General features: G+C 30.7%; 1 protein-coding gene across 1 annotated transcript; it reads left to right on the top strand.

Moving 5' to 3' along the window:
- The first annotated feature begins 16,801 nt into the window (after positions 1-16,801).
- Positions 16,802-20,705, top strand: LOC136223423 (xyloglucan endotransglucosylase/hydrolase protein 31-like). The gene is made up of 4 exons (XM_066011388.1): positions 16,802-17,042; positions 18,116-18,216; positions 18,344-18,561; positions 20,056-20,705. The coding sequence occupies exons 1-4, from the start codon at positions 16,832-16,834 to the stop codon at positions 20,414-20,416; spliced, it is 891 nt and encodes a 296-aa protein (XP_065867460.1). The 5' UTR covers positions 16,802-16,831; the 3' UTR covers positions 20,417-20,705.
- The last annotated feature ends 3,033 nt before the right edge of the window (positions 20,706-23,738 follow it).

The following is a 23,738-nucleotide window of genomic DNA, read 5'->3' as shown; positions in this document are numbered from 1 at the left end:
TAAATCAAGGTTTTCTTGATGTTTATGTAACTAACCCAATAAAATTATTGCAATAATAGCATTAGAATCTCAAAAATATAATATTGGATTTGATTAATTTTCTATTCAATTTGATTAATTGCTCTCAATGATCGGCGAACCATGGCTAATAATATTAGATTTTCTTAGAACATTGTTACTATTTTCCAATCGTACTTCTCAATTTCAGTGTCATTGTTTCCGATAAATCTAACTTTCAATTTGAACACCTTCAAATGCACACATCAGATTTCATTTTATCACAAATATTTTTTTGAACCGTAGAAAAGCTACCTTGTTTCTACTCTTTGTTCTATCCAAAAACTCGATTGATATCTTGGCAAGATCGAATCTCCCTTTCAGGTACTCTAAAATGATCATGAGTCTAATCCCTCTAGAAGTCCCATATATGAGCATACTTCGGCCAAGTGATATGCTCTCTTTCCATACTTCATTACCCAAAAACCTGATCTCCATTCCAATCACGTCTTCGACATTCTCTATAGTATGACTGGTTGGAAGATACAATACATAATCAAAACATTCAACAAATCTGTTCATTTAATATGGAAGGATGGTGGTTTTTCTCGTGCCTCCCGTATCATATAAGCCTACCACATAAACTCTTTCTTTCATGATGGATTTTAAAATAGTATTTAACTAGACAACTTCACAATATTACGCTCCATAGGTAGACTGTCACAAACATTTGTACCGTCTCTAAAAAGGTTGTCAAAGTTTCCATGTTTAGATAACGCAGTCACCTCATCTTTCAAGTTTGACACTTTCTTCCACATCTTGTAACGCGACATCCACCTTTCAATTTCTTTCTTTGCTTTTAGTATGAAGTAATTAGGTAATGTGATTGAGCTCATCCAAAATTTCACCAAATTGAGCTCTTCAATTAGCTTTTTCTTATTAAAAATCTGTTGTTTCATGTATTTTTTTTCATGTATCAAGTTGTTTACTTGCATATTCTAAAGCCTCAGCATTAATTATCAGATTTCTTAATGTTTTTATGTGATATTGCGCCCAATTACAATATTGTTAAGTAAAGATATCAAGAAACTTAAGTATTGCGATAATAGTCATAGAAGATACAAATAAAAGTATTGCAATAATAGCCTGAGAAACTCAAAAATAAAATATTAGATTTGTGTATATATTTTCTATTCAATTTGATTAATATCTCTTAATGATCAGCGAACCATGGCTAATAATATTGGATTTCCTTGGAACATTGTTACTATTTTCCAACCGCACTTCTGAATTTTAGTCTCATTATTTCCGACAAATCTATCTTTCAAATTGAACATCTTCAAATGCACTCATTAGATTCCATTTTATCACAAATATTTTTGAAAACCGTAGAAAAGCCACCTTGTTTCTACTCTTTGTTCTATCCAAAAACTCGATCCATATATTGGCAAAATCGAATCTCCCTTTCTAGTACTCTAAAATGATCATGAATCTAATCCCTCTATAAGCCCTATATATGAGCACACTTCGCCTAAGTGATATGCTCTCTTTCCATACTTCATTACCCAAAAACCCGATCTTCATTCTAATCACCTCTTGGACATTCTCTATAGTATGACCGGTTGGAAGATACAATACATAATAAAAACATTCAACAAATCTGTTCATTAGATATGGAAGGATGGCGGTCTTTCTCGTGCCTCTCGTATCATACAAACCTACCACATAAACTCTTTCTATCATGATGGATATGAAAATATTATTGAACAAAACAACTTCATAATTTTACGCTCCATAGGTAGACTGTCACAAACACTTGTACCGTCTCTGAAAAGGTTGCCAAAGTTTCTATGTTTAGATAATGCAATCACCTCATCTTTCAAGTTTAACACTTTCTTCCACATCTTGTAATGCGACATCCACCTTTCAATTTCTTTCTTTGCTTTTAATATGAAGTAATTAGGTGATATGATTGAGCTCATCCAAATTTTCACCAAATTGAGCTCAGCCATTAGTTTTTTCTTGTTAAAAATCTATTGTTTGATGTATTTTCTTCACGTATCAAGTTGTTTACTTGCATCTTGTGTCACACCCGACCCTAAACGACCTCAATCAGCATCGGGCGTGAAATAAAAAGATAATAATCAATACTTAGGAGTCTCTAATTTATCTCAATATCATAATATCATATTATATTACTATTGAAATACCAAATTTCTAACCATAATTCTAACAATAAGCAGCCAACTTCCAAACCTCGTCTAATCGGTCGATAACCTTCTCTATATCCTGTTCTTTCTCACCTAAAAACATTAAAACATTTAAAAAAAAACGTGAGACAAAAATCTCAGTAAGAAACTATCAGCTATAAAAACCAACTTTACTTAACATAGCTACATATATACATTTATCAAGGGATTTAATCAAAACTTTATAAAATATACTCAAAACTTAGGTTTATAAGATAGTCATCAAAACCGTATAAAATATACTCAAAACGTAAGTTCATACTCAAGACCTTATAAAATATTGTAATCAAATAAGGGTTTTATCAAACCAACTCGTATTTAATCAAACGTAAAACCTTATATCAAAATCAATCATAACCGAAAACATAATCTAAATGAACTTAAAACATTGTATCCATCCTCGAGTTTCTCCCCTTAAGTATCAATTCATAACCACATATATAATCGAGACGTCGCTTAACATTGCCTATCCATATGGTCTTACCCAACACTTCGCTGCCATACCCAATAAGTCTTTAAACTGTGTACACAGGCCATGTCCCTCACTGAACATGGTCTTCAAATATAAAACCACCGATCCGGATAACTCTCGATGGATATAAAATCATTAAATCATAACGTACCAAATTTCCTTTCACAATCAAATTCCAAACTAGTTCATAACCATAAATCATTTGGCTTCCATTAGCCCTTTTGTATCATAAAAATCATATTTGGACTTCAATCCAAAATAAGAAAAACAATAACCGCAACAGATTTCTCAATCCAGAAACAATTCGTAAGAAATCATCAAATTCATTTTGTTCAATATGGATATATACATTGAAACCAAAAACATATATGTATGTATGTAAATCAACCAAATAAAGCCTTAAATCAACATAATCAAGCAAAATCTGAAATTCACATAGAAGCATAGTCAATAGCTTCATTTGCATCATAATTTCACAATAAAAAGCAACAGCGTGAAAAACCTTAATTTTCCAAAATTCCTGCGTAACCCTAAAATATCAATTTCTGAAACTTCTTTGATTGTATATATATCTATATACATAAAACTCAAAATATAGTTGATAGTTACTTACATTGGCTACTAATTAAAGACCACAAACCCGTTCAATTCTCCTCTAAATCCTGTCTAAGACGTTTCCCTCCAAACATTGCCGAAACTCAAAAACTCTTTGGTTAGGACTTAGATCTATGCATAAAGATGCTATGGTTTCAATTTCGAGTGATTCAGACGGTCGAATATCCGTAAATCCAAGAAACGGTGAAGAAACGATCGAAGAACGATTTGATAAAAATGAAAGCAAATGAAACAGAAAAGTAAGAAAAGAAGAATAAGGAAGATGCTCGAATGTCTGGGATTTATATTCCAAATTCGGCAAATATCCCTTTTGATCCTCCATCTTTATATAATCTTTTAAAAATTATCATAACTTTTAATTTACACATAAATCCATTAATTTAACTCTAAACTTTTCCTATAGCATCAAATAAAAATCACATACCCAATAATTATCATATATACTAATATCAAAATATGAATTCTAGAAATTTAGTCACGGACGTGACATCTTGTAAAGACTCAGCATTAATTATCAGATTTCTTAATGTTTTCGTGTGATATTGCGCCGAATTACAATATGGTTTAGTAAATACAGCAAGAAACTTAAGTATTGCGGTAATAGTCATAAAAGATGCAAATAAAAATATTGCAATAATAGTATGAGAAACTCAAAAATATAATATTAGATTTATTTAAATTTTCTATTCAATTTGATTAATTGCTCTCAAGGATCGACGAACCATGGCTAATAATATTGGATTTCCTTGGAACATTGTTACTATTTTCCAATCGCATTTTTGAATTTCAGTGTCATTGTTTCCGACAAATCTAGCTTTCAATTTGAACACCTTCAAATGCACTCATCAGATTCCATTTTATCACATACTTTTGTGAACCGTAGAAAAGACACATTGTCTCTACTCTTTGTTCTATCCAAAAACTCGATTCATATCTTGGCAAGATCGAATCTTCCTTTCACGTAGTCTAAAATGATCATGGATCTAATCCCTCTAGGAGCCCCATATATGTGCAAACTTCGCCCAAGTGATATGCTCTCTTTCCATACTTCATTACCCATAAACCCGATCTTCATTTTAATCACGTCTTGGACATTCTCTATAGTATGACCGGTTGGAAGATACAATACATAATCAAAACATTCAACAAATCTGTTCATTAGATATCGAAGGAGGGTGGTCTTTCTCGAGCCTCTCGTATCATATAAACCTACCACATAAACTCTTTCTATCATGATGAATTTGAAAATAGTATTGAACTAGACAACTTCACAATATTACGCTCCATAGGTAGACTGTCACAAACGCTTGTACCATCTCTAAAAAGGTTGTCATAGTTTCCATGTTCAGATAATGCAATCACCTCATCTTTCAAGTTTAACACTTTCTTCCACATCTTGTAACACGACATCCACTTTTCAATTTCTTTCTTTGCTTTTAGTATGAAGTGATTAGGTGATATGATTATAGGCAAAAAAAAAGATTAGGTGATATGATTGAGCTCATTCAAATTTTCACCAAATTGAGCTCATCCATTAGCTTTTTCTTATTCAAAATCTGTTGTTTGATGTATTTTTTTCATGTATCATGTTGTTTACTTGCATCTTCTAAAGCCTCAACATTAATTATCATATTTCTCAATGGTTTCGTGTGATATTGCGCTCAATTACAACGTGGTTGAGTAAAGATAGCAAGAAACTTAAGTATTGCGGTAATAGTCAGAGAAGATGCAAATAAAAATATTGCAATAATAGCCTGAGAAACTCAAAAATATAATATTGGATTTGATTAAATTTTCTATTCAATTTGATTAATTGCTCTCAAGGATCAGCGAACCATGGCTAATAATATTGGATTTCCTTGGAACATTGATACTATTTTCCAATCGTATTTCTGAATTTCAGTGTAATTTTTTTCCGACAAATCTAGCTTTCAATTTGAACACCTTCAAATGCACTTATCAGATTCCATTTTATCATAAATGTTTTTGTGAACCATAGAAAAGACACTTTGTTTCTACTCTTTGTTCTATCCAAAAACTCGATCCATATCTTGGCAAAATCGAATCTCCCTTTCAGGTAGTCTAAAATTATCATGAATCTAATCCCTCTAGGAGCCCTATATATATTAGCACACTTCGCCCAAGTAATGTGCTATCTTTCCATATTTTACCCAAAAACCCGATCTTCATTCCAATCACCTCTTGGACATTCTCTATTGTATGACCGGTTGGAAGATACAATACATAATAAAAACATTCAACAAATCTTTTCATTAGATATGGAAGGAGGGTGGTCTTTCTCGTGCCTCTCATATCATATAAACCTACCATATAAACTCTTTCTTTCATGGTGGATTTGAAAATAGTATTGAACTAGACAACTTCACAATCTTACGCTCCATAGATAGACTGTCACAAACACTTGTACCGTCTCTAAAAAGCTTGTCAAAGTTTCCATGTTCAGATAACGCAATCACCTCATCTTTCAACTTTAACACTTTCTTCCACATCTTGTAACGTGACATCCACCTTTCAATTTCTTTCTTTGCTTTTAATATGAACTAATTAGGTGATATAATTAAGCTCATCCATTAGCTTTTTTTTATTAAAAATCTGTTGTTTGATGTATTTTTTTCATGTATCAATTTATTTACTTGCATCTTCTAAAGCCTCAGCATTGATTCTCAGATTTCTTGATGCTTTCTTGTGATATTGTGCCCAATTACAACATGGTTGAGTAAAGATAGTAAGAAATTTAAGTATCGCGGTAATAGTAATAGAAGATTTAAAAAAATATTGCAATAATAGCCCGAGAAACTCAAAAATATATTATTGGATTTGATTAAATTTTCTATTCAATTTGAATTGATGAAACTGTTTGATGGAATTTGTATAGGCGGTGTAATTAATGAATTTATTTTAACAATAAAACTGAAATACTATTTATGCTATTAATATAGTAGTTATGATATTTTAATTTTCTAATTACTGTTAATATATGATAATTTAAATTCATATATTTTATCCTACGATGCCAAGTAAGCAAAAACACCTCTAAAACACTTCTTATCAATTTTTTGCTTCTGCTATTATATATAGTATAGTATAGATAGATAGATTATTGTGTTAGGATAACAAATGAATGAAAGTTATTGTTTGTTGTGGTTATAACAAATACAATAGCCACTATGGGGAGTGATATATGATGATTTAATTTGTCAGGATGCCTTAAAGCTCTGTTCTTTATGACTGAAAAAACTGAACTGAATTGAATTCTACTGAAACTGAAATAATAATATAATCCTTTAAAAATAGCAATAATTAAAATAAAAAAATTGATAAAATTAATAAGGATTCTAATAATAGTGATAATAATAATAATGAAAAAAATAATTATAAAAAACAATTATAATTATAATAAGTAATGATAAATTACTGAACTGAACTGATTGTTATTGAAATTAAGTAATGAAGGACAATGCCTAAGTTGGCAAAAAAAAAAAACTGACTTCATAAATTTATAGAGTGTTTTGTTAACTCTTTGAACTTGTTTAAAGGATATGATTAACTCCTAAACTAACCAATCTTTAATAAAAAAAAATATGATTAACTCCTAACGATGAATAACCAAACTTGGTCATTTAGGTTCCATGTGAATATTATTGATTAATGCATAACTAAACAAACAACAAAAAGGACAATATAATATTATTACAAAAAGTTTTAGAACATTAAAGATGAACTCAACAAATGAAGCGTTTCTAAAATAATAAAAGACCTGACGGCAATTAAGAATTTGGTAAATTATATAAAAGTCACCAAATTCTACATTTTCTAATGTTATGGTTTATTGGGCTTCGATGTTCATTTTACCAAAACTGTCATTAAAGTTGTGGATCAAAGGTGTCATTGTTATCTCTGGAATGGCAATAGTTCTGGTAAAGGTGTTATGGTTGCTTGGAAACATGTTTGTGTACCAAAAAAAGGAGGCTTGGGTATAATTGATTTAGAGTCGTGTAATGTAGCTGATGTGGGTAATTCTATCTGGAATATTGTGGTTAACAATCAGTCTCTTTGGGCACAATGGATCACACGCAATAAATTAAGAAATTCAAGTTTCTGGGGGGTGTTTAAACCTATTGATGCACGTTGGAGTTGAATGAAACTTATCCAATTAAAAGAAGTTTACAAGGAGTTGTTCCAGTATAAGCTGGGGAATGACCAAATATTTTCTTGTTGGTTTGATCATTTGCTTGATGGGAAATCGGTGATTGACATTTTCCCTAACTTGACTTTTATTGATACTGATATTCCAAAGAACTGCAAAGTTACTAACGTGTGTAGGAATGGGGTTTGACATTTACATGACCCTATAGATAGGTCTACTAAGAGAGATTGGGCTAAAATTGATAGTATTCTGATTCTTCTTGATTTTAAGGATAAGGTTACTTAGCCTCGTACTAAATCTGGGTGCTACTTTATTGCATCTGTATGAAATTTTTTAAGAGTAAAGAAAGAGGTTGTTTCTTAGTACAAACTAGTTTGGGGTAGGGGCTCTATCCCTTGTTGTAGTTTTATACTTTGGCTTGCTTTGTACAAGAGGCTTGGTGTCAAGGAACATTTAGCTAAAATGGGCATCACTCATAATGCAAATTGTATGCTGTGTAACAACAGTAATGAGAACATTGAACATCTCTTCTTCTAGTGCTCTATCACAAATGATATTTGGCGATCCATTGCTAACCGATGCATGATGGCAAGTGTAACTATGGGATGGAGGCGCATTATTAGTTGGTTATGTAGGATAGCTCAAGGGAAGTATTTCCTTGCTTGTTCTCGTAGAATTGCATTTGCTGTTACAATTTATCAAATCTGGATTTCAAGAAATAGATTCTGCTTCTAGGGACGGTCTTTGATGGAGAGGCTATCACCCGGTCTATTTGCTTCTTTGTGACACTCAAATTAGAGAGTGTTCAACCTCCTTGTAATTTTGATTAGTCTATTTGGGATTAATTGTGGGGTTTTGGGTGCTATTACTCTATATGTTAATTCCTTAAATTTGTTTAAAATAGTATATTGCTCTTTTAAACTTACTTAAATTTAATATATTAGTTTTTAAAACTTTCTTAAAATAATTTACTGATCTTTTAAGTTTGCTTAAAGTGATGCGCAATTCAATTTATCCAAATCTCCATTTGTTTTACCATGTAACTAAAAGAGTTAATCATGTCACTTAATATAACTTTAGAAGACTAATAGGTCTTTTTCAAAATTAGAGGAGTCATTAGATTGTTTTGGGCAAATTAGTGTGACTAAATATGTAATTAAGTTATTTTTTCGTTGGGATAAGGTGCAAAAATGCCCCTAACATTGATATCTAAAAGCAATTTTATCCCTAATATTGGCAGTCAAGAACAATTTATTTATAACCTTGCAAGTTAAATCAACTTCAAACATTGTTATAAAACATAGATATTTTATTTCTCATTCTGCATCAGTTGTATATCAGTAGGTTCTAAAAAATAAGATTGCACTAATATAGAAGTTGAGATTAATATTTTTAAATTCCGTAAAATATTTAGATTTTTTTTTCAAACTCATAAAAAATACAATATATTTTTTAAAAAATCACGTTTATTCATATGTTTGTAATGGGTTTCTAATAAATGATAAAATGTTGTTCATGTGAAGTATTGATGATAAGATTTATGACTAAAATGACAGTTTGATGAATTATTTTTTAAATTGACTCAATTTGCGAGTAAATTTTTTTTACTGTCAATGTTATGAAGAATAAAATTACTGCTAATACATTGATAAAAGTAATCTTTCATTTTTATTTTGGGTTACATTATAATTCATATAGTTCATATAATTCATAATTGTTTCCCACACCATAGGATAAATGGTATGTACGTACGGCCACGACAACAACAACAGCAACAAATGGAACTCTAAAGTCTATTTCTTTAGTCCACATTAAAGGCTTCAAATTCATTTCTCATGCATGAATTTTACATATGGAAAATAATGTTATCTTTGAAAGTTATGGCTTACCAATACTCATTTAATATTTATTTGATGGTTTTTATTCAATATTTCCATTCTTTTTTTTCTATATTATGATAAAATAGTTACTTTCTCCGAGGCAGATTGGATATATAGCATGCTAACCTGATCGTTTGAATGTCTATAGATGCTCAATTGAAATTGTTTGCGTATTTTTACTGTAAAAAATTAAAACTTCATACAAAAGTTTAATGAACTTTTCTAATAATTAGTAGCGGCTCAGGCCCCAACCGGACTCTTTCATGATTTTTATAATTTTTAACAAATTGTTATATAAATTCAATTAAAATATGTATTATATTATTTAAAAATAAAATTATTTAATATAGAAAAACATGTATATTTATAACTTGTATATTAAAAATGTGCAAACATCAACATTTCAACAACCATATTATTGAAACAGCTAAAAAAATAAAATATAATGTTCATAAGTAATACAATTCACCAAAAGCTATGAAACAATGTCCTTAAAATCAAAATTCATATCATGAAAATAAGTAGAGAGAACGCACTTAAATAAAAATATCTAAAAAGAATCAGTAATTTTCACCTCGCCATGTGACTGACCAAGTAAATCCGGCCAGTCATCGTTAGACAACCTTATTAAAATCATATTGTGGAGATTAAGATCATCGTAAGGTTTAAATTTAATAAGCCAAAATCTAACGGTGACTGGCCAAATTCACTTAATCAGTTACTGATCATGTAATTCACCGTAAAAACAATTCATAAATAACTATGTCACAATGTTCAAAATGATTTATATAAAGAAAAACAAAAGTTAATAAGAAAAAGAAAATTTCATAGTACTAGTAATATTAATAAAAATAATAATTATTTAGTTTTAATTTTAAAAATCTTAAATTTATTGAATTTTAATAAATTTTTAATTTTATCATTAAATTTATTAATTTAATGTCTTAAACTATCATGATTTGATATTAAAAATATCATTAGTGTAACTGTTATTAACATTGTTAATATTGTAATATGTATAAGATTACAAAAAAAAAAAAAAAATATGAATAGAAATATAATTTTTATATAATATTTTAAACACCGGTTGAATTCTGATTGACTAAAAACCATGTTATAAAAACCGGATCGGTCGAATCAGAAATCGGCCAGTAGTCCGATCCGAGACAGTCCGGTTTGTTAAATCTTCAACAAACCGGACTGGCCCGGGATTAAACCTGGAACCAGAGGTTGGACCGAAAACCGTTGCAACCCCAGTTTTTTATAATTTTTTTGAAAAATACTAAACAGCAAAAATATGCCAGTCCAAAAATAAGGGTTAAAGTACAAAAATACCCCTAATGTTTTGGGTCATGAACAATTTTATCCCTAACATCTAAAATTGTACAATTATATCCTTAATGTTGGAAGCTAAGAGCAATTTTACCCCCAACGTTGATAAATTGGGTCAATTTGAGAAATAATTCATTAAACTGTCTTCTCGGTCATGAATAATAGTGTCTGAAATTGATCCAATTTATCAACGTTAAAGGTAAAATTGATGCAAAATTATAAAATTGATATGCAATTGGTGCAAAATAAAGAAAAAAATGACTGTATTTTATAATAGTGTCTAAAATTGATCCAATTTATCAACATTAGGGATAAAATTGCTCTTGGCTACAAACAATAGGGGTAAAATTGCACCATTTTAGATGTTAGGGGTAAAATTGCACCGACCCAAAACGTTAGGGATATTTGATGCGTAACAACCCGAGAATCCCGTAAATGGATGATTACGAGTCGGACACATTATAATTTACGTTTTTTTATCAAAAAAAAATCATGAAAATAATGCATGACAATTGAACGATATTGCATTTTTCGTCACCAAAACTTGAACATTTTTGCATTTTTTGTCATAAAAAATTGAACAATTTTACATTTTTTGTCTAAAATTCTTTTACGTAGAATTTTGCCCTCCGCTCCCTCAAATCCTGGATTCGCCACTGGTATAAATTATAGGGTAAATTTCAAATAAAACCCCTGTGGTTTCACTAATTTTCAGATAAAGGACTGTGGTTTACTTTTTGTCAAAACGAGTATTGAGGTTTCGCACTTGGATTAATGCTATTAAAACCATCGTTAACGACCTGAAAATGAAAATTTTTAAGAATTAAAGTTGTTCAATGTCATATTTTGTATGGAACTACATTTTCGATTTTCAAAAATCATCTTTTTTGGAACTTTCTCTCCCTAAACATTAACTTCCTCTCTCTTTACCAAACATCATATAAACAATCTTAAAATAAAAAAAGTTGAAGAATTAAAGTTGCTTAGAATATTAGTAGTTCTTAAAATATGTCATTTTTGAAATCGTAAGGGTGATTTTAATAGTATCAATAAAAAAAGTCCTTATTTTGCTAAAGTTGAAAACCTCAATCATCGTTTTGACAAAAAGTAAACCACAGTCTTTTATCTGAAAATTAGTGAAACCACAGAGGTTTTATTTGAAATTTACCCTAAATTATATTCAACCAACAATTGACATTTCCCACATACAAAGATGCTGCTTGCGCTACCTAATTTATTTCCACAAAGTTCCCTGCTTCAATTCTAAACCAACGATGTGGGATGTGGGATAATGCTCTTAACTAAAAAATTCAATGTTACAATCAACCGACCGGTTGATCTATAAGTTTTAAGATGATTTTAGCCTCCATTACAGGATTCTAATAAATCTGGATTTAACGGTAACGGACCAATTCATTTGCTCAATTACTGATATAGTGACAATCACCAACAACCAGACGAGACATCAAACCAGATTTATAGTTGAGTTACCAATAATATATATATATATATATAATTTATAAAAATAATTTTAAATTAATTATATGTATTTAATTATATATATTATTTATTTATTACATCATCCGGTCCGGTCAATCCGAACCATCCGGTCTAACCAAATGATCTATGACCCAGTTATAAATCCGGTTTGATGTCCGGTCCGATTCTTATAACATTGCTAAAAACATAAATAGTACTCTAACAATACTAAATAATTTTACTATGAATCCTCAAGATTTGAACCTTGCTAAGAACTGGTTAATTTAAGAGACACAAAAAGACACATTGAACATCACACTTGTAATTAGCTTATTACCTTTATAGCCATCTAATATAGGATGCTTATTTTATCATAAAAAAAAATATATAGGATGCTTAACAAAGTAATTATGATATTGGAACTACTAATCTAAATATCATATCTATTTTGAAAAGTACATTTGAACTTGGTACTTATAGTCAAACCAGTCTAAATTTGCATGTATTAAAACCATTTTCAAAAAACTTTTAGTGCACTCTCTAAAAATAATATACATAATTAATTCTTAGTAATTTAAGAGTGACTAAGACATATCATCTTCAACAATACTCCTCCTATTCACCACTTATTTATTATTTTATCATTAAAATTATTAATTATTGTTATATTTAACAATAGTAAAAGAAGAGAGACTTCTCAATAATAAATTATTAATAAAAAATTAATTAAAGAGGAACTAAGAGATGGAAAGAGGCTCTCTAGTAATAGAGAGGATAGATAGACTCTTTGTAATTTGAGGAGCTACCAAGAGACCGTTGAAGCTGATTTTTTATTCTTCATCCTCAAATTTTAGCTTAAGAGTCAACTTAATAGACTGTTGGAGATGCTCTAACATATAATTGATATTTATTTATTTATTTATTTCTCACACATCAATTTTTTTTATGTTATACTATAAGAAAACAGTAAGCTAGAGACCGAATTTAGCGATCGGAATAAAATCGGTCGTTAATGGTATTTCGCTATTGCAAAAAAAAATGGCGGAATAAATCTCGTCCATTTTAGTTACGTGTGTTTTCATTTACTAACAAAAATAAGAAAAACCCAAATGTCTTTTGTTCGGTAACCCTAAATTTCTTTTCTCTCCTGATTCCTCAAAGCTTCCAGATAAACCACACGAAATTCCACCCCCCCTAATTCGATATCTTTCACTTCCGGACCTAATCTCTCTCCTCTCATGACCATTCCCTTGAAACCGACTACTACTCATGGCCACGAAAAAAAACTCTAGCTCTTCGGGAAGAAGAAAAGCACAGTCGAAGAAAAAGAAAAGCTCTAGATCTCTTCAAATTGGTTTGTGCTTCATCCCTAACTTTATATTTCGTTTTAAAATAATTTAACCCGAAATACAAAATCAAAAAATGAAATTAATACTTAAAATTCATTTTCAATCAAATTATTCTACTAATAAAGTTTAGAGGCCATATTGAATTTTAATAATAATAATAATAATAATAATAATAATAATAGTCAAGTCACAAGATCTTGCAGGTGAACGAATTTGGATTCACATTAATTACCTCCAAATTTGGGTTAGCTACCTCAATTAAAAGTACTAATCAATCTTTTCAAAAATAAGTACTAATCAATTAAGGTCAAGTATTTAAGTAATTCATAGTGAAAATGTTTCTATCAAAATATGTATGAAATTTCTATAATTAGTAATTATTTACATTTTCTGATAGACTTTGGTGATTATAAATCCAATAATTGTTTCAAAAGTTTGACATTCTATAGTGGTTAAATAATTAAAGATTTGGTGGATAGAAGTTGGTTTAATAATTATGCTTAATTCGTCCTTTTTAACAAATACTACTAATTGTTAATAAAATAAATATGTATGTCCTCACCAAAATAAAATAAAATAATCCTGTTTTTCTTCTTTAAGTAATTTCAAATAAATCTTAAGCATTTGTGTCCATGAAGTCAACAAGTTGAACAGCAGCATCATATAATATATACTACAAATTGCATGATTTTAAGTTAAAATACTCAAGTATATCAACAATTGAATAAATACAAAAAATATTTTTTTATTAAGATAACATAGTTTATTTAAATTATTGATGTGATCAATATAAAATATTATTTTTTAATTATTTTAAAAATATCCGCTCGTATTAATTCGGATATGATAGGTTGGACATTTCCTGAAGTGGGTTGGATAAAATTAAATAGTGGTGGGTCGAGCAAAGGAAACCCAGGCCCCATAGCGGCGGAAGGAATTTTTCGTGATGAGTTTGGTAGGTGGATTGGTGGTTATGCGGTCAATTTGGTTATCTGTACCGCTTTTCTAGCTGAGTTATGAGGTCAATATTTTGGACTAAAATTGCTTGGGATAGAGGTTTCAAGAAGATTATTTTTAAAAGCGTTATCAGCATGATGAAGGGGGAGGGGACATCCGACATAGATGCTATTGACTCATTCAAAAGTGTCGCAAGATTTACAATAGACGTTGGGAAGTAAGATTAGTCCACACCCTTCGTGAGGGGAATAGGGCTGCGGATTGGATGTCGAACTACGCAGGACCGTTATCTTTAGGTCTTCACGAGTGTGAAGAGTCTCCTCCAGACATCCAGACTATTTTAAGTTCTGATATTAGTGGAACATGTCTTCCCCGAATGACACGATCCATGGTTTATGGCTTTTGCCTCCCTGTAATAATAATAAAAAAATCTTAATTGTATTATGAAATTAATTCCTACTATCTAATTAATGTTGGAATTAAAGTTAATTAAGGAATTTTATTCTAACTAAGAGTTAGAAACATAATTAATTTAGGATTAATTGTCCAACTCTAATAAGATTAGTACTATTAATGACCTCTTTGGTTTGTTGTTTACCATTTGTTGTTACTGTTTGCTATTGGAAAAACATAGATTCCCTGCTTTTGTAAAAATACTATTTTTAAGAGTAGCTTCTAACCAAACACCAAAAACTATTCTTTTCAATATGAAAAGACAAACATGAAGTGGAAATGGAGTAAACAAACACCTCCTAAAACCTTATACATAGGGACCCGTTAGACATAATTGAAGATAATTAAAATCAGATGAAACCCAAGATCTATCTCCCTCTTCTTCTCTATTTCGCGCCTCTCTCTCTATACAAGGGGACTTTGCATTTAGATTGTTGAACAATCGTTCCTCCTGAACACATTTGGCATAGGAACACCATGACCAATAATACAAATTCGTGGTTCAATTTCTTCTTTGCAATCTCGACGATAATTTGTGCTTGAAGAGGTATCCAGATAAATCTGTGTTGTTTAAACACATATTATTAGTTGAGTAAAAACTTTCATTGATATCAGTGTCGTAGAATTTTTATTCAGTCCAATTAATCCAGTTTATGTTCGAAACAACGTTTTTTTACTAGTATATAATAATCATATGTGCTAGAGTTAATTAAAATATATAGAATATGTTTTACGGACTTTTATGGGTAAAGAATGGATTGAAAATCGCTAAAATATTGCTAATTTATGAGCTGTATATTGTTTTAGAAAAGTGCAGTTATGTGCAAACATGACTTTATTCTTGTCATTTTGAAAAGTGGACCTTGCCACCTCCTCCGCCTTCTGCTTCTCTTCTCCCCCACCCTTCTTAAACCGTTGTCTCTCTTTGTCTGTCTTTCTCTCCGTTGCTATCTCGTTGCCTCCTCTTACCGTTTTTGTTTTTCTGTTCTCGTTTTCTTTTTGTTTGTGTCAGTTTTTTAGTTAGATCTTATATATTTTATCGTATCTGAATTCGTTTGAACTGCGTCTGTTGGCTAAATTTTTTGTTTTTGTAACCTTTTCTGTTTTAGCAAGGACAGAAACAGTAGATCCGTAGATCACTGGATCTACGTGGTTGCAAAAAAAATGACTTACATATGAAGGTTCAGAATGGTTCAAAGGCTGAAGATTGGACTACAGTTGCTTTGCGGCAAATTTGGAGTTACGATTTATTTTTAATGTACTTTTAATGGTTTTTTTACTATTAATAGTCATTTTCTTGCTTTTAATAATCATTTTTTTTGCTCTCGTAGACTTTGTATTAGGCTTAACCTATATGTATGTATGTAAGATTTTATTTCTTACCGGTCTCTTGTGTACTTGTAATGTTATGATTTAATGAAACATTAGTATTATTATAAAAAAAAAAAAAAAAAAAAAACCTTGCCAACGTGTTACTTGCAAACATGACTTTATTACAGTCAAATTCGTGTTACTTGAAAATTGGTTTCTTTTCAAATTTATAGCATGTTTACATCCATAAATTCAGGCAATTTCATGGGATGGACAACCAAATTGAAGGTGTTAGCTTGCTCAAATGAGCAACAATGGCAACAAGTTTTCTCATAAATAGGAAAAAATTGTTCATAAAAGTGAAAAAGATAACAAACTCACATTCAACTTGGACATTCTTAATTTCTTCTTTCTTAATTTTTTTCAATTTTAATTTTTCCCTTTGTCTTCATGCATAACTTCCTCTTTAACCAACTTTATCATCTCAGAATAGTGTTGTGGTGGGGACCTTTACTCTCCCTATTTAAACACAACTAAATTCTCACTCTCTAATTCACAATCTATCTTCAATGGCTAATTTTGCTCTCTATATTCTCATTCTTCTTCTTCTTCTGAATTTTTCTTCAAACTCTGTTGCTCAAAATCCACCATATCCTGGTTATAATCCCAGTTCTAGAATAAGCTCAGTGAGCTTTGATCAAGGTTTCAGAAATCTTTGGGGCTCTCAACATCAAAGGCTAGACCAGGGCACTTTGAATATATGGCTTGATTCTTACTCAGGTCTTCCTCTTATTTATTCTTTCTTCAATTATTACTTCATTTTTCTCAATTTGGCCTCCCTTGCTTCATAAATTTGACCAATTTAAACTTTAGGTATCAATTTGTTATTTTACATTAAATCAAGGGTCAAATTGGTGTCAAAAGAGTTGGCAAGTAGGATCAGTTTAAACTCGAATTTTAGGTATCCACTTAGTTTTCAAAGTTGGTAATATTTAACAAATTTGTCAAATAAAATCCGTTCAATATCTAAAAATATGTCAAATTTAGACTAATTTATCAAATATTACTAATTGGAGAAATGAATTAATGTTTAAACTTTAATTTCAACTAAATTTATGATGTATATTAAGTTTTCGAGCCATTTTCAACTTGAATCAGTTCAAAATAGTACCTATCAATATCATAAATATTGACATGTTTCAAAAAAAATCACTAATTATATGTTGGTATATGGCACTTTCAATTAATTTAACTAAAAGTGTTAAATTGATATACTAGATTAACTGTTTATTTTATTTTCCTGTGTATTTTATTTTTTTTGTTTTAATCTAAAAACAATGTTTAGAGCATTTCCAAGAGACAATTGACTTTGGGTTAGGCTATGCTTACTTTGCTTTTGACAAAGTAAGTCTTGCTTTGTTTTTACCACCATTAGATGAACTTACTTTGCTAAAGTCGACCATCATCCAATAGTGAAAAAAACAAAAGTAAGCTTTATTTTATAAAAAATAAAGTAGTTATAGTCTAACCCCCTTAATATTGTTATTTTGAGTTAAATTAATCTTTCAAGTCAAGTTAAAAGGAATTATACAGCGACAAAAACGCAATGAACCCGATAAATAAATAAACACATATATATTATTTTATTAAGAAAATGATTGATAGAGAGAAAACAAATTGTACTATTATCAATTATTTTAAATTCCAATCAACCAATACCATAGTAGTACCTTTCCAATTGGAGAAGACAAAAAAAAAATTCCTTTATTTAAATTTTATTATGTTTTATTTATATGAAAATTAGGTAAAATAGAACTTTCTATAATTAGTAGTGTTGTATTAAATGGATACAGGAAGTGGGTACAAGTCAGTTCACAGATATAGGTCTGGATATTTTGGTGCAGCCATCAAACTTCATCCTGGTTACACTGCAGGAGTCATTACTTCTTTATATGTGAGCTTTTTCCTTTTTTCTTTTTTTTTTAATAATATTGGAATTGAGAAATTAAATAAATTAAAATTCCCAATTTTTTTTTATTAAAATGAGAAATTAATTAAAATTGCCAAATTGATAATGGCAGCTTTCAAATAATGAAGATTATCCTGGAAATCATGATGAAGTTGATATTGAATTTCTGGGGACAACTCCAGATAAGCCATATACATTGCAAACAAATGTGTATATTAGAGGAAGTGGAGATGGAAGAATTATTGGAAGAGAAGTGAAGTTTCATCTTTGGTTTGATCCTACTCAAGATTTTCATAATTATGCTGTTTTGTGGACCACTAATGAGATCATGTTAGTATACCTATCACCTTCCTACCTTTTTTTTTTATTATGTTTTAGGTACACGCTATGTTTGTCTAAAGCTGCGTCTAATGGATCGGACTTCGATAAATTAAAATTAATATTAAACATGGCCCGGTGTAGGCCCGTCAAAGCCATCCATTCTATAGCAAACTTGAGATTTACAAAAATACGTTGATTTGGTCTGGCTGGATTCGGTCCTTTCCAGTCTGGTCTAATCTATTAATATTAACTATTAAATTTTTATATTAAATATTTTAAATCGATTTATTCAAGTTGAGCTTCAAATTTAACTTTTGAGTCTAAATTCACTTAAATTAACTAGAAATTAACCTTGGACCAGGACTTTTAGGCAAAAGCCCATTAAATTTGGTCCAAACCCGTTCAGTCCGACCCATAAACACGTTCAGTGCCGATCCTGACATTTTAGGGGTCCATACGAAATAAGAGATAATGGGCTTTTAATAAAAAAAATTGTACTTAAAGGTCTCAAAATAGAAATTTGGACTCATTTTAGACCTAAAATATCATATTATTTGATCAATTTTTAGATCTAATGATATTATAAAATTAAAATTTTGGGGTCCCTTTTAACCTTGGGCCCTGAGCGGCCGCATCTCGGGCCTATTGTCCAGGGCCGGCCCTGAACACATCTAGATGTGATAGACCCCATCCACCCTTTAGAGTTATTGGAAAAACTATATGTATTTCTATTAATTAAATAGAAATGAGTTTTGCATATACAGAGTATATTTGTTTTATCTACTGTTTGCTGTTGATGTTGCTGTTTGTTGTTAGAAAAAGCTGATTTTCTAAAAAGCAGAGATTTTCTGCTTTTGTAAAATGCTACTTTTCAGGTGTAAAAGGTAAACATGAGATCACTAATTAAACACCTAAAACTCCCCATTTTGAAGTGAAAATGCAAATAGGAGTATGAAAAAGAACAATCAAACACCCCAATAATCTAAAATTACTATGTATCAAAAGTTAAATTAACCCTTAAACTCGGTTGTAGGATTAATTTAGTATAAAGTATATATTAATTTTGTTTATAACCGTATTTTTTATTATATAAATTTAAAACTGATACATATCAATATATGATTTTTGGAGTGAAACTGAAATATCAATATATGATTGATAGTATATAATATTTTTTTTTTGCACAACTCAATTTCTAATGCTAACCTATGTTATTTTAGCTTATTGGACTAAAATGTCAAATTGAAAAACTAAATTAATACTTAAAATTCACTTTGAATCAAATTAATTCTACAAGAAGGACCAAATTGAAAGTAAAAAAAGTATATTTCCAATAATTCCACATAAGTTAGAAAGTTGAGGCAATTATAAATGTACTATTGAATAAAAATGTCTCGTGAACCAAAATTCTACAGATTGCATTAATGAAATTGATTGTCCTTGTGATGAATATTTGTTTGTTTCCTATTTTTTAATAAATTAATTTGGTGATTTATCCTGCAGATTTTTTGTGGATGATGTCCCAATTAGAAGGTATCCAAGAAAAAGTGATGCTACATTTCCTTTAAGGCCAATGTGGGTTTATGGCTCTATTTGGGATGCATCATCTTGGGCCACTGAGGATGGTAAATATAAAGCTGATTATAGGTACCAACCCTTCATTGCTAGGTACCAAAATTTCAAAATTACTGGTTGTACAACCGATGCGTCCCCCGCTTGTCGGCCCCCGTCTGCTTCCCCGTTCGGGTCCGGCGGCCTAAGCCAGCAGCAGTACTCAGCCATGGAATGGGTGCATAGGAACTACTTGGTTTATGACTATTGTAGGGATCCTAGGAGAGACCATTCTCAAATACCAGAGTGCTAAAAAAAAACCCAAAGTGTCCCATAAATTTGGAGACAAAAAGGTTGTACTTTGAATCAGTTTGTGTTTTTTTTCTTCTTCTATGGGTTTGTTTGGAGGGGTGTTGAGATGGGTCTCACTTGATGCAAAAGTGTAAATGGTCATCCAAGCCTCTAAGGATTTCAAGGGTGTTTATTTGATTAGAATAAGGGTTCATAATATTTTCAGGCCGTAATTCAGCTGCTATTGTTTGTTGTTTGCTGTCAACTGGCTTGTTATGTATTGTTGATGATATATAGTAAATGAATACAAGTTTATTTTTCTACTAAAATAAGTTGTTTCTAATTTTTACTAAAATTACTTTTTATCTACTGGTTTGAAATTGAATGACAATTTTTTGGTCCCCTCCAGCCATGGGTCCTAGGCCGGCGCACCCCGGGGGCCTAGGTTCAGGACTGGCCCTGAAGGTATTATTCGAAGTCTTTTACTAATATTAGTTATTAGTACTTTTTTTTAGAATAAATAGTCGCGACAATAGTTTTTTACATAACTCTTAAGTTTGCAAACAACACAGTTTGTAATATCTTTTAATAATATACCTGCGATTTGCAAATTTCACAAACCCTAATTCACTTACTCATTAAGGTGCATGTGATCAAGACTCTGTCTTCGTATGCATTATTGGTGGAATATTAATAAAATAAATTGGAGTGTTTGTTTGTTTAGATGTACAAGTGTCCTGAATGATGATAAATATTTGGTAATGGATGTTTGTTCCTACTTTTTCCGAAAATACAGTGATTAGAAGACAATTTTCACTTGTGAATATTTATTGTCTTTTCTTGAATTGGATTTTGGCATGTATGTATGTATCTATCATGTGAATTTTGATTTTGGACCACTAAATTAATTTATGTTGTTGCTTCAACTTTGCATTATTGTGTTGGCTTAATTTATTACTTGGCAGCAACTCTTTCGTAAAGTATAAAAAAATCAGCAGGAAAAATAAATAAATAAATTACAATAAAACATAAACCTTTTGTAGTTTCGCATAAAGTTAATTATATATAGATATAGTTTCTGATTTGATATTTGTGGTAATTCTTTTTTGTAAATACAATTATGAATAATTTGTAAAATTTTATAAACACAATCGGTTGGTTTTCAAAGTTTTGCATTTTGGTTTACTTTGCCAGAATTTGGCTGATAACGACTACGAAATGAAAATTTTAAAGTGTTAAATGATATTTTAAGCAACTTTGGGTTTGAGGTCATTTAGGTGTTATTTTTTTTACGGGAGAGAAAGTTAATGTTTAGAGAGAGAAAACTCAAAAAATAATGATTTTGAAAAATTAAAAATATGGTTTCATAGTAAATATGATACTAAACAACTTTAATTCTTGAAAATTTTCATTTTGAGGTCATTATCGACCAAATTTGACAAAGTGAAAAAATGCAAAATTTTGAAACCACATGGTTGTGTTTGTAAAGAAAAATATCACATGTACTCTTCTGTAAATCCGTGTAACCACAGAGCATCTACTTGTAATTAACTCATTTATGAATGATAAAACAAGAATAAAGCTTTTAGTTTCGTTCGCATTTAAATTATTTTTTTTTATTTTTACTTTCTTTTTAGTTGGAATTCTATCGGATGTTTTTATCTATCTGAATTGTATCCGCTCTCTATAATTATTTCATTTATACCTTTTTCAAATTTAGCAAGAGCGATAATGGTTGATCTTGTCTATAGATCACTAGATATATGTGGTTGCAAAAGAAATGATCCAGATCCGAATGTTTAGAAGTGTCTAAATGGTGAAGATTCAATTGCAATTGCTTTTCTGCAGATTTGAATTTCCGAGAAGTATATAATTTATAGTTCGTTTGTGTTATTTGTCTCTTTTATGACTTTTATTGCTCTTTATAGTTTTTTTATTCCTTTCATATCTTGTATTGGCTTTGGCATGTACTTGTTTGAGGTTATAGTCCTCATTTTTCTCTCTTGTTGTACTTTTTTTCATCTAATGGAATGATATAAACTTGTACATACAAAAAAGACCAATAAATAAGTGTGAACCAATGAATACATATCAAAGGCAATAATGAAAAATAAATGCCTCATACGCGTGGACCAATAGGAAAGATGCGCCAATTCCAATAGATGTCATTCCCTGATACACAACTTACATTTGGTATATGGCAAATCCTAGTGTTCCCACTAGAGGATATACTCTCTTTCGCATCCTTACATGTGTCTGCAACATTAGCTAGGGCACATAAAGCAACATCTTCTCAAACTTCCCCTCAGCATCTCATGACTGAACAACTAAAGTATCTCATTACTAAACATTAGAATCCTCTTATTTCACATATTCACTCTCTCAAACTCTGATAAATTCGCATCAGAGTGAGGTTATCGGTTCCCAGTCCCCTATTTAACTCCTTTTATGTCTTGATTCCAGTCACAAACTCAATCCCAAAAGTTCCTCCTCAAGATTTTCAGTATCAAATTGGTGCACGTGGATCAAACCTCACATATATGGGTCACATCAAGAAACCAACCGCTCATGCTAGCCCTTCCATTACCTTAATCCCTGAAAAGAACCTTCCTTGAATCCAAACCCCTTTAGATCCCAAAACGCCAATGGAGATGGAAGATTTGCACAACCTCATTAGTAAAGAGGTGAACCAATGGCTGAAAGGTGCTATAGTAGATGCTGAAATTGGCGCTAAGATCTCGAAGGTTGTAGACACCAGCTCCCATATCTATGCACGCATCCTGAAGGATTCAATGTCTTGTGGTTTCAAGTATCCATCGTCCAGAGACTACAATGGGTTGGGATATCCAAATATTCATGTCAAAAACTTCAGAAGATTGTCGGAGATAACAACATCCATTGTTATTGTCATGTGCCAAATTTACCCAACCACTCTCGAGGAAGCAACAACATATTGGTACGAGCAGCATATGGTCCATCGGAACCTTTAATGAAATGGCAATAAAGTTTTCTTAGCACTTCACACTCTCACTTTAGAGCATAAAAGCATGCAGAATCTTAACACCCTAGTTCAAGAGCGGAACAAAACTCTCCAAGAATGGGTAGATGGATTCCAAAAGACATTTCAATAGGTCTAGAATCTTAATATGCATGCGATGATTCATATCCTTGTTGTAAACTATCCAAAGATCTGTTTAAAAAGCTCACCGCCTAACGGCTCTGATCTTTCCTAAACCTCATGCAACAGGCCAAAATCTTTGTCAGATGGGATAGACACAAGCATATCCCATTGCTTAGGGATCTAACTATATCAATCTGATGAATTATTTAGATGATACCATAGT

This window comes from Euphorbia lathyris, chromosome 3, assembly GCF_963576675.1.
Source record: "Euphorbia lathyris chromosome 3, ddEupLath1.1, whole genome shotgun sequence".
NCBI lineage: Eukaryota > Viridiplantae > Streptophyta > Magnoliopsida > Malpighiales > Euphorbiaceae > Euphorbia > Euphorbia lathyris.
The sequence above is the reverse complement of the archived record's forward strand: the minus strand, read 5'-3'. Positions and strand labels throughout refer to the sequence as shown.

Bases quoted from the DNA above. Each gene is read 5' to 3' on its own strand.
- LOC136223423 (XM_066011388.1), top strand. From the start codon at position 16,832: ATGGCTAATTTTGCTCTCTATATTCTCATTCTTCTTCTTCTTCTGAAT. The intron at 17,043-18,115 runs GTCTTCCTCTTA...AAATGGATACAG, and splicing joins ATGGCTTGATTCTTACTCAG to GAAGTGGGTACAAGTCAGTT. The intron at 18,217-18,343 runs GTGAGCTTTTTC...TGATAATGGCAG, and splicing joins GAGTCATTACTTCTTTATAT to CTTTCAAATAATGAAGATTA.